Source organism: Cebidichthys violaceus, unplaced genomic scaffold (genome assembly GCF_023349555.1).
Source record: "Cebidichthys violaceus isolate CVI_PGR_0920_01 unplaced genomic scaffold, fCebVio1.0.p SCAF_35, whole genome shotgun sequence".
Classification (NCBI taxonomy): Eukaryota; Metazoa; Chordata; class Actinopteri; order Perciformes; family Stichaeidae; genus Cebidichthys; species Cebidichthys violaceus.
In genome coordinates, this window is record NW_027176539.1 from 1929847 (window position 1) to 1945715 (window position 15869).

Genomic DNA, 15869 nt, shown 5'->3' on the forward strand with positions numbered 1-15869 from the left:
GTTTCATGTTTCAGCCTCCATCTCTTTGCACAGGACTTAATGCACCGTGTGAGTTATTAATCACGAGGAGGACAGACAGCTGGCTGTCAGCCGGTCATCACGTCAGAAGAGTTGAACTCAGGAGAAGAATGCAGCACCGGGGAACACGAGGTCTGTCTGAACACGCTGCCTCTGCTGAGAGATCGTCTCCCACCAACAACATCGACGCATCATTTCCTGGAACTTCAACAAGTCGGTGAGCAGACCGCTTCAGGGCCAACAGAGGACCGCTTCAGACACCTCTGGAGCAGGACGTGACGCAACGAGGCCCAAAGACACAGAGACACCACCGTGAGATTCTGAAAAGTCATCTCCACGATGGATTCATCTCTCATGGGTTCAAGACGTCCCTTCTCCTGACACCAGAACATGACATTCGTTGTTGTTGTCGTTGTTTTGGACCCTCCGTTCATGAGCTGTGCACCTCTCAATGTACACATTCCCAAAAAAGGGGCTAGAAGGCTGTGAGGGGAACCTAGGAGCTGATTGGTGCACAGAGGCTATGGAGTAAAACACGAGCCTCCTGCTTCTATAGGCTCCCGGCTAAACTTAGATCCATAGCTGTGAACTATGTGCTGCTGCGTTTCAAATGTCCACCCCCGACCGCTGAGGATGTACAGCGAGGAGACGTCCCACACGTCTCACCGAAGGAGACGCAAACAAGTTACGCAACAGACCGACGGATACACGACATGCCAGCAGACGGAGAGGACAACGTGGAGCAGGCCTCGCTGTGTGGGAGGGACCGGGACATCGGGACAAATAGTAATACGTGCATAGATGGACATGTCACTGTTACTCACTATTACAATAAGATACACCGTGCACCAGCAGCGTGGTAAATAACCCTCACATTCCTGCTCAGGCTGCCTCTGGCTGTGATGGTCGTGTCGTGTTTTGCGGTGCTGTTGCTTGTTGTCGAAGCGAGTGTGGAATACCTCCAGCAGCTGACGTGTTTGCTGCTGAGCTCCGCGTTACGGGCCGTGATGTGCTGTAAGAGAGAGCATTCTATCGCATGTAAACATGGATCTTATTGAAGAGACCGAGCCCCGTCGGCACCAACACCCGATCCAGCTGTTCGAGTCGGTATCAGCCCAGTGTCAGTGCGTCCCTGTACCATGACCCACTGCTGACCCAACTGTTGATCCAACCGTTGATGGTCGGGGAAGATTAAAACTATGTGTACATAGATACACATGAGCAGAGACGAGCAGACCGCAGGGAGACAACCAAGAGGTCGGGAAAGAGTTGGAACTGAAACGAAGCGGCACAGAGACTGTTGAACAGAAGCAGAGGGAGAGGATGTACGATGAAGATCGGGGGACGATTGGGGGACGATTGGGGGACGATCGGGGGACAATTGGGGGAAGATCGGGGGAAGATCTCCAGACATACTGGGAGTCCATCCACTCGGATCAGAACCTGGTTACAGCATATGGACCTGTCAGGCTTTACGTTAACGCTGCATAGAACTCACTGAACTCTTGTCAAACATCTTCCTGGATGCATATGTAGAGTCGCTGTAATCAATACTGAACAGTCAGTCAGTTACTGATCCGTTTATTTCCATGAACTTTGCACTTCATTTGTATTTGAAAGGCCTTCAATCACCCGGATAACAACACAAGTACTTGTGCAAACACAGATGACAGAGCAGCGCTTCACACAGAGCAGCGCCGGTCCAACAAGTCAGAGTAAACAACCCTGTGTAAACTTCCGTGACGATGGATGCAAATAACACCCGGACCGCCGCATCTGTGACTCACTGAACCAATGTTTGAGTGGAGGCTGCCAAAGTCAGCGCCTTATCTAGACAATAAAGATTCAAATGAAGAAGGGATTCAAGACCGCAAAACGGCCCGTGTTTACAGAGCCGAGAGCAGGAACCGGACCCACGATGTGAAACCAGAGGAGCGACACGAAGGAAGAAGAAGACCCGAGTGTTGACAGTCCTTCAACAGAGGAGAAGAAGAAGAAGAAGAAGAAGAAGAGAGGTTCCAGTGAGGCCTGTACTGTACTGTACTGTACATACCAGTGGTGGGTCAATGCCAAGCTAACGAGCCTGAGGACTCATGAGTCAGCATCTTACATCCTCCTCCTCCTCCTCCTCCTCCTCCTCCTCCTGTCCCACTTCAGAAGCACCTGAGGGTGTTTTGAGGAAGCCTTTCAGGTTTTTACTTTCTCTCTCTCTGTCTACAATCATCTTGTAATATTCATTTAGTTTTACGAGGACATGAAGGAAGCGCTCTGTAGTGAAATGACTTTTCTTTTGGCAGGAAGACGTTGAACATCTTGGAGTTGTGCTTCAGGAAAGGAATCTGTTGTTTTTGTTTCAGATGTTTGTGCCAGGCCCGGAGAGAGTATTTAGTTTAAGAACGAGCGCTGAAGTAACCGCTGACTGAATGAAACGTGTGTCCACTGCAGCTGTAGTTCTGCTGTCTTATGATTGTTTTGATGCACAACAACACGATCACAAGCACCACAGCTTCACACGCCGTCTACGTGTCCCGAAACGGACAAATCCTCTAGTTATTTCCTGTTGGCTTTAGGGCCATTCAGAACCGGCCCGTACCAGCAGGACCGGGTTGACACAGAGCAGACAGAAGAGCAGAGACAACAAAAGCTGGAGACAGATTCATCCGCCAGCAGCCAGTCAAATATCATCACCGGCTGAACGGCATGAAAAGTGAAGCCAGGGCCTCTTCTCAGGCAGCCGTGTGTGTGTGTGTGTGTGTGTGTGTGTGTGTGTGTGTGTGTGTGTGTGTGTGTGTGTGTGTGTGTGTGTGTGTGGCTCCGGGTAGCTCTGAGTTCTGCTATTCATCTCCATCATCCTTTACTCTTTGTGTTGACTCTTTACTGTTTGAGAAGAGATCGAGAGAGCTTCGTCACTCCTCTTCCTCATAGCATGACACAGCAACACACAGAGTACACACACACGCACACACACACAGTACACACACACACACATATATATAGAACCTGGGACAAGGCAGATTAGCTGCTGTCTTTCCTTCTCATGGCCTAAATCTCAGAGCAGCTTCACACACACACACACACACACACACACACACACACACACACACACCAGCCGGTAAAAAAAAAAAGTAGGCCGGCGCATCTGCCGGACAGACGAAAACACGTCGTCACCACTCAGAGCCTCAAAGCACCGGGCTTTAGGACCGAGCGTGGTGGCGTTGGTTCTGCTCTCCCTCCAGCATGGACCGATGTAGAGCAGCGTTAAGGCCTGCTGATCCCCCATAATCCTCTCTGCTGATGCATCACCGGGGCGGCCGGGACACGGCGGCTGTGTCCGCGCAAACATCTATGAAGCGGACCCGACCGCTTCAGAACCAGATACAGTATACATACAGCATGTGTTTATTGTTATGCACCAATCAGATTCCTTGTATGTGCAATAAACCGTCTCTGATCCTGATTCTACCTCAAGAACAGGACCTGAACACCCTGAAGACAAATAGTAGCATAAGATGAATGGACTGATTGGACTTTACTGACCTGCATGTGGATCCAGAGTGAGAGATGAATCGGCTCGGATTATAACCCGACACTGCCTTCATCACTTTAACACACTTCAGATCCTCCACGAGTCTTTAAGAAGGCTGATCACATGACTGCCTCAGACCTAAACACTTCACGTTACGCTACGATCCGTTTCACCTTCACAAGGAGACACTAACCCGGCAAAATAAAAAAAGCCCCGTTAGCCGGTATACTCTGTTAACCAGCCAGTTATCAGTCATCAAGCTTCACGGCATCTTTACCAAACGTAGGCTCGGCTTCACTCCCTCCTGCTGAGCAGATCCACACCACAGAGAAGGTCTGAGAGACCTCACCGACATATTTCACTCACAAACAGTGGAGCCAGGGGGACGGATGTGTTCCACATCGCTGCTGCAGACACATTAGAACCATCAGCAGCATCAATGGGAGCGGTGGGCCGATAGAGCCGGTCTGACATAATGTGCAGACAAGCTCAACACATCTACCCACCGCCTGCATTCAAGGGAATAAATAAGCAGCACGCGGTGGCGTTGGCTTGGATCAATGAAGCTCTGTTTAACAAACAGGTGTCACACTTCCAGCCCGGAAGAAAACTTGATCGGTCGCTTTCTTACTATTCCCGTTAGAACGTCATCAGGCTGAACACACGCCCAGCAGTTCCTGGCAGGAGGAAACCACTTCATCCTGTTTCTTGTCAAAGCCAGACGATCACAGCTTGAGCAACCCACTTCACGGTCATCTACGCCAGACCACACGCTCTTATCGTTCTCAAGAGTTTGAAGCTATCTGTGAAGCTCGTTCGCTCTGTGACGTACGGAGCTCCTTCGACCTTTAACACAGGAGCCTCTTTCTAGGATCTACGGGGGCGTGAGTGACCAGACACGCCTCTAGTAGACCAAGTCACCTGGAGGAAGAACCACCGCTGCTGGAGGGCTACGTTCAGTGAACAGGCTGACGGTGAAGGACATCTTCATCCAGAACCAAAGCTGAACAGCCATGGATACGTGTGCTGTCCGCTAAATCCCCGACGCAACAATTTAGATATTATTTAAAGTCAAAACAACACGATAACAGCCTCACTTACAGTCTCAAAGTGCAATGAAACCCTCGAGGAGGTCTGAGCAGAGACCCCGTGAACTCAGGAGAGGTGCGTCGTTAAACAGACGGTGTTCTACCTAGAAAACAAAGCGGTGAAACACGGAGCCAACCGGCTCTAAGTCGCGTAACAAACGTCGTACGATCTTGACAAAAGTCACAGAGCCGTCTGCGTACCAGCAGCGTAGTGGAGGTGATGTACTCAGCAGTGTGGAGACAACCCACGACTGGACTGAGACGATTAACTCAAGTTTACCCACAGAAGTAGGCTCATTTATCCCATAGATTTCTGTACAATCTGACCGGAGGAGTCGCCCCCTGGTGGCCACTAGAGAGAACGCAGGTTTAACACACGTCAGCGTCGGCTTCACTCGTCAGAACCGCCTGAGTTTAACATCTAAATGCGTCAACACTAGCCTGTGTTTCACGTGTATTTAAGTCATGTCATCATATCATCTGGCTTGACTCTGGGAATCATACAAAGTGAGATTTAATGTTTCTATTATCTCGACAACAGAGCCACAGATACGGTGCCGTGACGCCGTGACGCCGTGACGCTGTGACGCCGTGACGCATCGCGGCGGTCGGACGAGATCAAAGAGGTTTGAGAATCTGACATGAGGAACATGAGGCCGGGACAAAAGGGACCCGAAGGATGCAGTCATGTGACATAATGACACTTGATAGGGAAAGCCACTTCTCCAGTGTGGGTCAGCGTGGTGGTGGTGGGGGAGGGGGGTGGGGGGGGGGTCAGTATGTACACATCGTCCGGCACAGCAGGAGGAACTACAACTCATTAAACATTCACCAAAGTACACAGTGTACCCAAACCTGCTGCTGAGTGAAACATTTACATTAAAGACAGTAGAGACAGTGAAACACAACACAACACACCAACAACCCACTCTACCCGACACCAGCACCTACACATTCATAGTCACCAAATCTGACCCGTGTGAAGCCGTTCAATCCCAATGTTCACAACTAATCTAATTATTTGGGCCTAAAATCAGATAGGTGGACGTTGCGTTCATCAGGCGGCGTGGTCACAGTGGACTCCGTGGTGTTTGTGCGACTTTACATGAAATCTTTGGTTAAATCGGGCCGATACCGTCGTTAGAACACGATGTTCTTTAGCCACGTGTGTCAACAATGGATATCTCTCTGTACATTGCCCTCACAGAGACACGCATGCACAAAGGCACATACGTGACGCACACACGACTAAACCTTCAACAAAGAAAGAGAAGTAGACCACCCCCCCAACACACACACACACACACACACACACACACACACACACACACACACACACACACACACACACACACACACACACACACACACACACACACACACACACAGGACTGTAACTACAAGGTAAACAGTGAAGAGCAGTGAGCAGAGAGGGGGAGGGGACGAGGAGAAACCACAGCGTTTTCAAGAATGGAGAAATAGTGACTATGCAGGAAGAAGAAAAGATTGTAGTGAACTAACAGAGAACACACTCATTCTCTGAGAGACGGTCAAAGCGGCTTCAGAAGGAGGGATTTCATGGGTTCAGACTCAACGTACAATTAAAAACCTGGTCAACTAGTTGCACGGTTAATTGCTTTTGAGAGAATATGTCTAATGACATGCAGAACCACAGAAACAAGCTGGAACTGAACGCCGAGTAGTTAAACAGTCACATTAATGAACTGTCTGCTCTCTCAGTCTCCACCCTCACGCTGCTGTTATCCAACAGTGGCTTTTTTTCCTTTCTAACTGTTGACGGAGCCTCCGGCTACCGGCCTGCATTCAACTCTCACCGACCGTCTCACTCCCAGAACAACATCACGCAAGCAACAACCGGGTTCCTGGAGAGAAGGTCCTGCTGACCAGGAAGCAGAGCAGAGAAGCTTAAGTTAATGATGATGTAGCAAAATCTACAAGAATGTGACGGACGTTCAGGACAAGAATATGTTGATGTGCAGCAAATACAGTCGCAGCGTCAACAAGGTTTACCTTTGCACACCGCACTTCAGAACGATGTTTGAGAAGGAAGTCAGAGACCAGATGCTCCGTTAACTTGAACTGAAATACAAACTAACAGCAGACGTAAAAAGATCAAAGGAGGCTGATGAAGGCTGGCTTCTGTCTCCAACAAATGGATGATTGTGTTCACAGCTGAGAGAAGTCAGAACTACATTTCTTTATCACCTTTAAATTGAAGGAATGATCTGCAGATGAATCAGTTATTAAAATAACAGCCCTGATTGTGATCTCTCACACACACACACACACACACACACACACACACACACACACACACACACACACACACACACACACACACACACACACACACACACAGGGCCGCCCTCACGGTCAGTGGGCAGGAACAACGGTTCGCTCCGGAGAGCCGGTCCAGCTCCGTCTCCTCACAGAACACTGGCGCTGCCCCCGGGCCGCAGCGCTAACCTCTGCTGCAACAACAGAGGTGGACTCAGTTACTGAGCCTCCGGCCTCCAGGAGCCAACCGGCCACCAAGCGGAAGCTTTCATCCAGATATCGTGAGTCACGTGGTGCGACGCCACAGAAGCACCAGCGGTCTGATCGGGAGGATTACAGAATCATGAACTCATGCAGGCCTCATCTGTGCACGCCTCACACAGCGTGACGGTGTCGTATGTTGGCGCTCATGCATGAGGAAGCATTAAGGCGGTTCAGACATCTGCAACTCCTTAATTATTCATATCAAAAACGCCCTTCAGACGACACCAGACAGCGCGTCTCAATACGTGCAGCGTGGATTGTTTACCGATGGTTCTGTTGACCTCCTCATCACGGAGGCGAACGTGAGGTTCAAATATTCAAAACACGTCGACACCAGAGGAGTTTACAGCTCCACACGTGAGACGTTACCGGGACAACAGAGGGAGCGGTCTGACGAAGAGGAGGAATAAAGACAAGGTGTGTAGACGCACACGCTGCACACCAGAGCAGCACCGTCAGCGTTACAACGGACACAACGAGCTGATGAGCTTCAAGGGAAGGACTCAAGTGAACAACATCGTCACGTCCCAAGACCGGACCGGACGAGAACCCCCACGGAGCCGGCCCCGGGTCACGAGCCGTGTTTCGGTCCAGTTGACAAACTGATTTTTATTTGATGCAAAATAAAATAAAACGCAAATGAGGCTCGTTTCATCAGCTGGTTTGGAGCGAATGAACTCTCCTCCAGAGAAGCTCTGTCAGCAGATGTCACTAGGAGCTACGAGTAGAAGAACAATGAGACAGAGAGGTCTTCAGCAATCTGTTGGGCAACTTTGAATTGTTCATTCATGTCGGCAGTTCCATGCTGTCCGGAGACAAAGACGAGCATTGATGTGAATATCCAGGAAGACGCGGACAGCACAAACAGCTGATCAATCATGTGGACGGAAACACGTCTTCTGTCCTCCCGGTGACGGTGCTGCTGGACGTCTGCTGGTGGAGAAACACAGGCGGTGCTTGAACACGTGGGAACGACGAGGCGGAGCGACTTATGCAACGATCGCCCCGGAAAAAGGGGAACGTTTACAACGTTTACACGACTGAGAGAACTGAGCGTTCTTTCAGCGAGAGGGTCCTCTGACGAGGTCCTGGGTTCCTCCTGTTGCCTTTGAGCAAGTAGCAGAGGACGCCATTCAGACAGAGGGGCACAGAGACAAGACGTATTAAAGTCTGCTTACCCAAAACATGTCACTGTGTGTGTGTGTGTGTGTGTGTGTGTGTGTGTGTGTGTGTGTGTGTGTGTGTGTGTGTGTAGTGAAGAGGAATGTATGCTGTGGTAGATAACCTCCATTAGCTAACTCATTGTGGGCTTTCTTCTGGTTCTTCTGCTGAACGGAGGTTCACAGACGGGGATCCGCTCAAGAGCTGAAGCCACGAGTCGGGAAGTCCCGGTCTGGCAGCAGAGGGTCCTGACTGCCCCTATAGAGCGCCTCATCCTATAGATGACCTAGGAGAGGAAACAGGTCTGACGGGCTAAACCCCGCGGTGTTCCATTACTGGACTGGTGTCAACACACACAGAGCAAACACGAAAAACAGCTCTCTGGGCATGACGGGCAGCAGAGCCCTCCAGCACTTCAGCCCACTTCAAGGTCTTTTAATTACATGGAGGAGCAATCAGCAGCAAAGACACTTCAGTCACACAGCCACCAGCTGAGTCAGCACCTTTAAAACACGGAGTCCACAGCTGGACAGCCGGCTGCAGAGTCATCTCACCAGTGCCGATCACGTCGCATAATGACAACACTCTTCAAATGGAGGTGAACGAGATGAAGAGTGCTGCTGTACAGACGCAACCGTCACAAGAAGAATCGTTTATGTCAGACAATAAACAGACAACGGCTCTCTGAGAGGAAGTCCAACAGTGTGTCACAGCAGAGAGGAGGCGCTGCACATGAACTATCATTACTGACATGTGTGCAGCCTCACACAGAACACACTCAAGTGCACTTTCTCCATCGACGCTGATGTCAACAGACCCGACAGTTGCTGACGACAGCAGCGTGTGACTGACAGACACACACAGACAGACACACAGACACACACAGACAGACACACAGACACACACAGACAGACACACAGACACACACACACACACACAAAGAGCTCCAGCTGAGCACCTCCATCAGCCTCAAAAGCACGGAATCTGCACAAGGTTATTTAAAAACAGCAAGGGAGTCACGTCGACAGAGTGATGCCTTGCCTGCCGCCTCCCCCCCTCTCCCTCACCCTCACCCCCCCTCACCCCCTCACAGCACAGAGCCCCTTTCTGCCTAAAATTACGGCTGCCTTGGAAACCGTCGGCTCACTGCAGGGACTGCATTCCCTGTTCCCAACGGGAAGTGTGAGAGCTGGCACAGAGGAGCGAGAAGCCGACAGCAGCACGCTAAAAGAGGTTTGCATCAGTAATGAAGTGTGTGTGTGTGTGTGTGTGTGTGTGTGTGTGTGTGTGTGTGTGTGTGTGTGTGTGTCATTAGGTAGCTTGTTAGGCTTGTAGGCTGTAATCACGTATGAACTATTACCGGGGAAGGCCGTCTCTATTGAATTGAACGCTCCTCTCTGTGAACTTCTTGATTTTTAATGAGCAGCTATGAACGTGTCGATCCCTCGGTCCGTCTTCCCGCTTCACTGACCTTCACGCCGCTCAAGTGTTCTTCTTTCTACTCCGCTAGGAGAGAACAAGGAACGCTGAATCTTATCTGAGCGACACCCGAGCTCTCTTCACATAATCTAATCTGTGGGATTGTGGTCATTCTTCACAAAAACAGAGTACAAAGGTTACAGAGTGAGGAGAGGAGCCACCTGAGGCTGCGTTCAGGGAACTCGTATTTCTCCTTTCAGTCGGACCAATTATTTAGACTTTTAAACCAGTTTGCATCTCTTTTTGCAAATACCACAAACACATCCTGACATGAATCTCACCCCTCAATAAAATATGAGCGTTAAAATCTGTTTACAGTGCCATGAGGATAACCTCTGACCCTCTGACCCTCGACGGTGATTTATCATCACTATCACAGAGCGAACGGTCGGCAGGCCTCACGATGGAAGGCCGGCTGCTCCTCAGTCACCAACCTGGTTCAGAGGTGGCATGTCAGCTGGACCGCTAATCCCATTTCACAAACCCTCTGCCTGTCATCGTTACCTGAGATTAAACAGGAGCACGAGAGAGGAGACTCTACACACACACACACACACACACACACACACACACACACACACACACACACGTTTCTATAATGAAGCATATTGGATGTAATAATGTCACATGTAGTAGAATGATGTTTAAGTCTCATGTATCTACACTCACTGGTTAACCCACATGAATCCATTTTAAATGTGGTATTCCACCTCCATGTATTAAGCAGGCTAACAATGCAAACAGCTTGTTTTCCTCCACAAATAGAGAGAAATTCTTGCTTTTCTTTCATTCTTATCATAACTTTATTAACTCTAGCATCTACAGAGATCAGCTCCAGGAGTCTCTATCTGATGGTGTTGAGTGTTCCAGATGTTTTAGTTACTTGATGAATAGCTCCAGCCATCAGATGAGGTGTTCATTCACAGCCCACGCTCACTGCTTTTAGGTTTAGCTAGCTTAATGCTGCTATTCAACAGCTGGCAAGCTAACCCACTAAAACAAAAACAAAAAACACACAAGTAAACATTAAACTTTATCAACCAGCTGTGTCAAACACCGACAAATAAAAACACGCAAACTGCTCCTCTGTCTGTCAACGCTACGGGTCAACTAACCACGGTAACTAGCTAGGTAACGGTAGCCGCGTAGCCCGGAGGATTCATGCCGCTGAACACTGCTGACAGGCGGATATAATGCGGCAAAAAAAGCGACGTGACGGACGTGTGTCACGGTCGATAAAACGCGGTTCGACCTGTCATCTGTCTGACGGGTATTTATTGAAGCGTTTTCACGAAGATGGAGACGGAGGTATTAGCTTACCAGCACAGGAGAGCTACGATGAGGCACACCAACACAACGCGCAGCCTCTTCATTATCTTCCCGCGGGGACCAACATCCTCGCTCTCCGGGAGGTTCTTCTGATCTCTTCGAGGCTGTGTGTTCGTTGGCCGAGGACTCGCGTGGACCACAGCTGTCTCTTCTGTGGATAAAAGCCGACGCGTAAAGTGTGCTATTCTTCCTTTTTCATCGTGCGGAACAAGGCGTCCGCCTCTCACTCGGCTCGAACAGCGACTGCTGTGGAGGAGGTGGCTGGCTCTCTGGTATGTTCAACCCTTTCTCCAGGTTTGACCAATCACGTCGCGGCTGCGCGTATATCGACCAATCACAGGACGTGTAGCGACACCATGTTTGACACGAACACGCCCCCTTCATTTTGGGACTGAAGGATGAGCTGGAAGCAGAACGCGTCACCGATATCTTGACAAGCAAATTCACTAAAGCACGCAACGTTAAAGTGTTGTTGCTCAACCGAGTGATGTGAAACGCGTCTCAATGAAGGAGTAGCGCTGGAACCGTTGATTCCGTAAATTGGTAATATGTGTGAAAGTCCAAATGACTGGATGATGTGTGCGGTGAGGAATGCGGTGAGGAATGCGAACATTGTGTACTTTCCCCTTCAACACTTCCATAAAGTACACAAATGTACATTTAAGAACACCCCGAAAGAAGGTATTTAAAAATCAAACCACTCGTTGTTTAGCGCCTATTGTAATGGAGCTACATTGTATTATATGTGTCATATATATTTATCATAAATATTATCTATTAATTACATTTGTATGTTTTATTTAATGGGTGTGAACTTTTAGTTTGAATTCCAGAGCTCATTAAAATAAAAACGTAAATAAACTGGAATTATATATATATATATATATATATATATATATATATATATATATATATATATATATATATATATATATATATATATATATATATATATATATATATATATATTTGTATTTAGCATAGAAACATATTGAACCCCAAAAAACACATCTGTATATGTTTATTTATGTGTTTATTTATGTGTTGTCAATCCTTTCTCTTTTTTTAAATGTGTACTTTGTATTGTGAAGTAACAATATTATTAAAACAACGAGTTTTATTCCTAAATACACTATCTTCTGTTTACCCCATGGACCGTATAAAAGCACTCACAATGAACCCGATAACTACATATCCCAAGGTGCAATGCGAGAAGCTGGCTAAATATGTGCCTTAGTCGCGTGTTATGCATGTCAACTCATAAACACATCATATTGATCAGAGTAACGTAACGTAAAGTAGTGAGCGGATATGACGTTGTCTTGAAGTAACGACTCATATGTAGTGTATTTGTGGTCAGGCGGGGTCCTGAGGCTTCGACAGTCGTCAGTACTAAAAAGTGAGAAGAAACATTTTCACACTGAAGTGAAGTTTTGTCGAACATAACCCGCTTATTGACACCGCGCGTATCCACCGCGACACCGCGTAGTGGCTCTTTCGGGGACTTTTTTTAATTTATTTTTATTTTTAATAAAGGACACGCAGGCTTTTCACCATGGAGGCGGTCCGGGCGGTCGTGCTCGTCCTGTCCGTGTTGGTCGCGCTGGTGTCGGAGAGGTTCGTGGTGCTGGCGTCCTTCTCTCAGTCTCTGGACTCGGACTTCACGTTCACGCTGCCCGCCGGACGCAAGGAGTGCTTCTTCCAGACCATGAAGAAGGACGCCTCTCTGGAGATTGAGTATCAGGTGATTAAAAATACACGCGTAGAACTGGGATGTGACATTTTAACAAGAGGTAATGTGAGGGAAGTCAGACGAGCTCCGTCACATCACTGATAACACCCCAACGAGAGGGACCACGATGACACGTTAAACTCGTGTTAGTGAGGTTCCTGTTCCCATGAATTAAACCACACCATACACTTTAATGTTACATGTTCTGGGAAGCAGTAGAGCCTGTGGGGACGCGCGCGCACCTCCAAACCTGTTCAGCCGGTCAGTGGCTCGCTGACAGCGGAATGAGACTCTCTGGTGTCTCCGGGTGTCAGGCAGTTGCTCTTTGTTGTTGCCTGCGGGGGAAGTGATCCTTGTGTGTCTGTTGTAGCGTCTACCGTCTCTGTCTTTTCTGATGTCTGTCCTCTGTCCTCCTCACGTCCCGCAGGTCTTGGATGGAGCAGGTCTCGATGTGGATTTCTTCATCACCGCTCCTTCTGCCCAGGTGGTGTTCAGTGACTACCACAAGTCAGATGGAGTGCACACGTGAGTGAGGATTCAAGGAATCTTTGTATTATTTGTCATTAACGTCAGACGGCCAGGATGCATGCTGGGTAGTGGAGTAGCCTGAGGTCCTACAGCTGGGTTGGCTTAGCATCCGTCTCCCCTCTCCTCCCTGGGGCAGTTTGGTGGCGTCTCGGTCCTGCAGGTCTGGCTGGTTGGTCGGCCGCTGCACTTAATCCCCACGCTTCCTCTTCACATGTTGACGAATGTGTTCTGTCACACGCCATTAGTGGGACACACACACACACACACACACATGCATTGTTTTGGACACGCATACACGTGCCGCGTCTCACTGCCTGTGCTTCCCCTCCAGCGTCGTCGACACCGAGGACGGAGACTACATGTTCTGCTTCGACAACACGTTCAGCACCGTCTCCGAGAAGCTCGTCTTCTTCGAGCTGATCCTGGACAACATGGACCGAGACGACGAAGAGGTGGAGGACTGGAAGGAGTACGTCCAGGGGACGGACGTGCTGGACATGAAGCTGGAGGACATCATGGTGAGGGACGCGACACAGATGTTGTTTTATTCACAAAAGTATAGCTTCTGATTTTGGGAGGGACTCCACTAGTGATGTGTTCACACTGAGTCAAAGTGATTTATTGTCACTGGTGATGTCAAAGTGAACCAACAGGCTGCCTGAAGGTCAAAGGGTTCATCAGGTAGTCCTGCAGCTCTGCGGCTGTTTGTTTGCACCATTCTTCCCTGCAGTATTTCTTCATAACTGATCCACTTGTGTGTCCATTCAGCCTGTTGAGCAGAATGGCATCGCTAATGAAGCTACGCTAACTAGCTGACAAACACATTGCATTTCCTGTACAATATAATAAGTGAGCGAGCGTCGGCAGGAAAGGTGTGAGACGGTAGGAGGCGTGGCTCAAAGCTAACCCTCTAGAGGCAGAACCCTCACACATGCAAAGTCAGGACACCGTCACAAGAACACACACTGACCTCTCACCGGCTGGCTCAGCTTGCACCACAATAGCCTGCACCGCCCCCTCAGCAGGAAGCGCCTTGTGAATTTGTGTCAGAAGTCACATGAGCCTCACTCACTCACCGGCTATGAAAGACAGGAAATGCATCTCCCAGCTGTGCAGGAAGACAGGGACACACCTGACCCGTTTACCAACTCTGCTTTACGCTTAGTGAGTTTAGACTGGATGTAGAATGTGGGTAGGAGTCGGCCATTGGTGTCGTTCTCCTCCCCCCTTCCTCACCCCCGTGTGTGTGTGTGTGTGTGTGTGTGTGTGTGTGTGTGTGTGTGTGTGTGTGTGTGTGTGTGTGTGTGTGTGTGTGTGTGTGTGTGTGTGTGTGTGTGTCCCTCCCTCCCCTCAGGACACCATCAACAACGTGAAGGCTCGGCTGGGTAAGAGCGTCCACATCCAGACGGTGCTGCGGGCGTTCGAGGCTCGCGACCGGAACATCCAGGAGAGCAACTTTGACCGGGTGAACTTTTGGTCGGTGGTCAACGTGGTCGTTCTCATGGTGATCTCTGGGATCCAGGTGTACCTGGTGCGCTCGCTGTTTGAAGACAAGAGGAAGATTCGTACATAACGGCGCCAATGGAAGGACGGAGAGAGAGACTCACACACACACACACACACACACACACACACACAGCCCTCAGATCTCCTGGCCTGTGACTTTTAACATGATGTCATCTGTTACACACTCACACACTCACACAAATGGACATTTTGACATTCTTCATAACAAAAGAGCTCCTCTGTTGTTGCTCTGCTTCTCAGCCCGCTGACGTTTTAGGAGCAACTTCTGTCCCTCTTCAAGACGTCCATGTTGTTCTATAGTCCTCACTAACTTCACTAACTTCAGAGTTAGCTGTTCTAACGGAGCCGTTACCCACAAAGTCCTCTTTTCTTTGGACATGTTCTTATTTGAGATAAACTAGGTGAAGAAATGAAACGATGTCTGAAGAATTAGATTTTATATTTCTGCTGAATAAGAGTGAGGTTCTTTTAGAACACGTCTCTCTTTGCCTCGGACGTTTATGTTCCTAGAAATCTGCTCTCACTTTGCCCGGCTCATGTCGACACTGGAGGTGGAGGTGGAGGTGGAGGTGGAGGTGGAGGTGGAGGAGGAGGAGGAGGAGGAGGAGGAGGAGGAGGAGGAGGAGGAAAGGAGCTGGCGTCTCTTCACTGCTCTCCGGTGGCTTGTTGCCCTCCTCTGTGAAGCCTCTCTGCTGCTGACGGGTGTCTGCTTACAGCCGCCTACTGTGTGAAGATGTTTCTCTCTCTCTCTCTCTCTCTCTCTCTCTCTCTCTCTCTCTCTCTCTCTCTCTCTCTCTCTCTCTCTCTCTCCGGGTCTATTTCTATCTCACCGACACCTGGGGGTCACGACCTCTACCACACGGCTCGGTTCAGCGTGTCGGTCCTCTGCGTTCTCGTTCTCTGTGTTTGGTTTGATGTT

General features: G+C 49.2%; 2 protein-coding genes across 7 annotated transcripts in view; one reads left to right on the forward strand and one right to left on the reverse strand.

The window, feature by feature from the left end:
- Positions 1-11398, reverse strand: part of LOC137883726 (SUN domain-containing ossification factor-like) — a 28070-nt gene extending 16672 nt beyond the window's left edge. For all 5 annotated transcript variants that reach the window (XM_068725328.1, XM_068725327.1, XM_068725326.1 and 2 more), the window contains exon 1: positions 11155-11398. In XM_068725328.1, coding sequence (XP_068581429.1) covers positions 11155-11207 — 53 coding nt within the window. In that variant the 5' untranslated portion in view covers positions 11208-11398. The remainder of the gene's footprint in view (positions 1-11154) is intronic.
- Positions 11399-12532: 1134 nt separating this feature from the next.
- Positions 12533-15524, forward strand: tmed5 (transmembrane p24 trafficking protein 5). 2 transcript variants are annotated; one of them, XM_068725472.1, is made up of 5 exons: positions 12547-12562; positions 12700-12907; positions 13323-13420; positions 13755-13941; positions 14778-15524. In XM_068725472.1, the coding sequence occupies exons 2-5, from the start codon at positions 12719-12721 to the stop codon at positions 14994-14996; spliced, it is 693 nt and encodes a 230-aa protein (XP_068581573.1). In that variant the 5' UTR covers positions 12547-12562; positions 12700-12718; the 3' UTR covers positions 14997-15524. The 2 variants fall into 2 exon arrangements, with proteins under 2 accessions (XP_068581572.1, XP_068581573.1); XM_068725471.1 differs by having other exon boundaries at positions 12533-12907.
- The last annotated feature ends 345 nt before the right edge of the window (positions 15525-15869 follow it).

Coding starts and splice junctions, on each gene's coding strand:
- tmed5 (XM_068725471.1), top strand. CDS start 12,719: ATGGAGGCGGTCCGGGCGGTCGTGCTCGTCCTGTCCGTGTTGGTCGCG. Junction 12,908..13,322: donor CTCTGGAGATTGAGTATCAG/GTGATTAAAAAT, acceptor CACGTCCCGCAG/GTCTTGGATGGAGCAGGTCT. Junction 13,421..13,754: donor AAGTCAGATGGAGTGCACAC/GTGAGTGAGGAT, acceptor CTTCCCCTCCAG/CGTCGTCGACACCGAGGACG.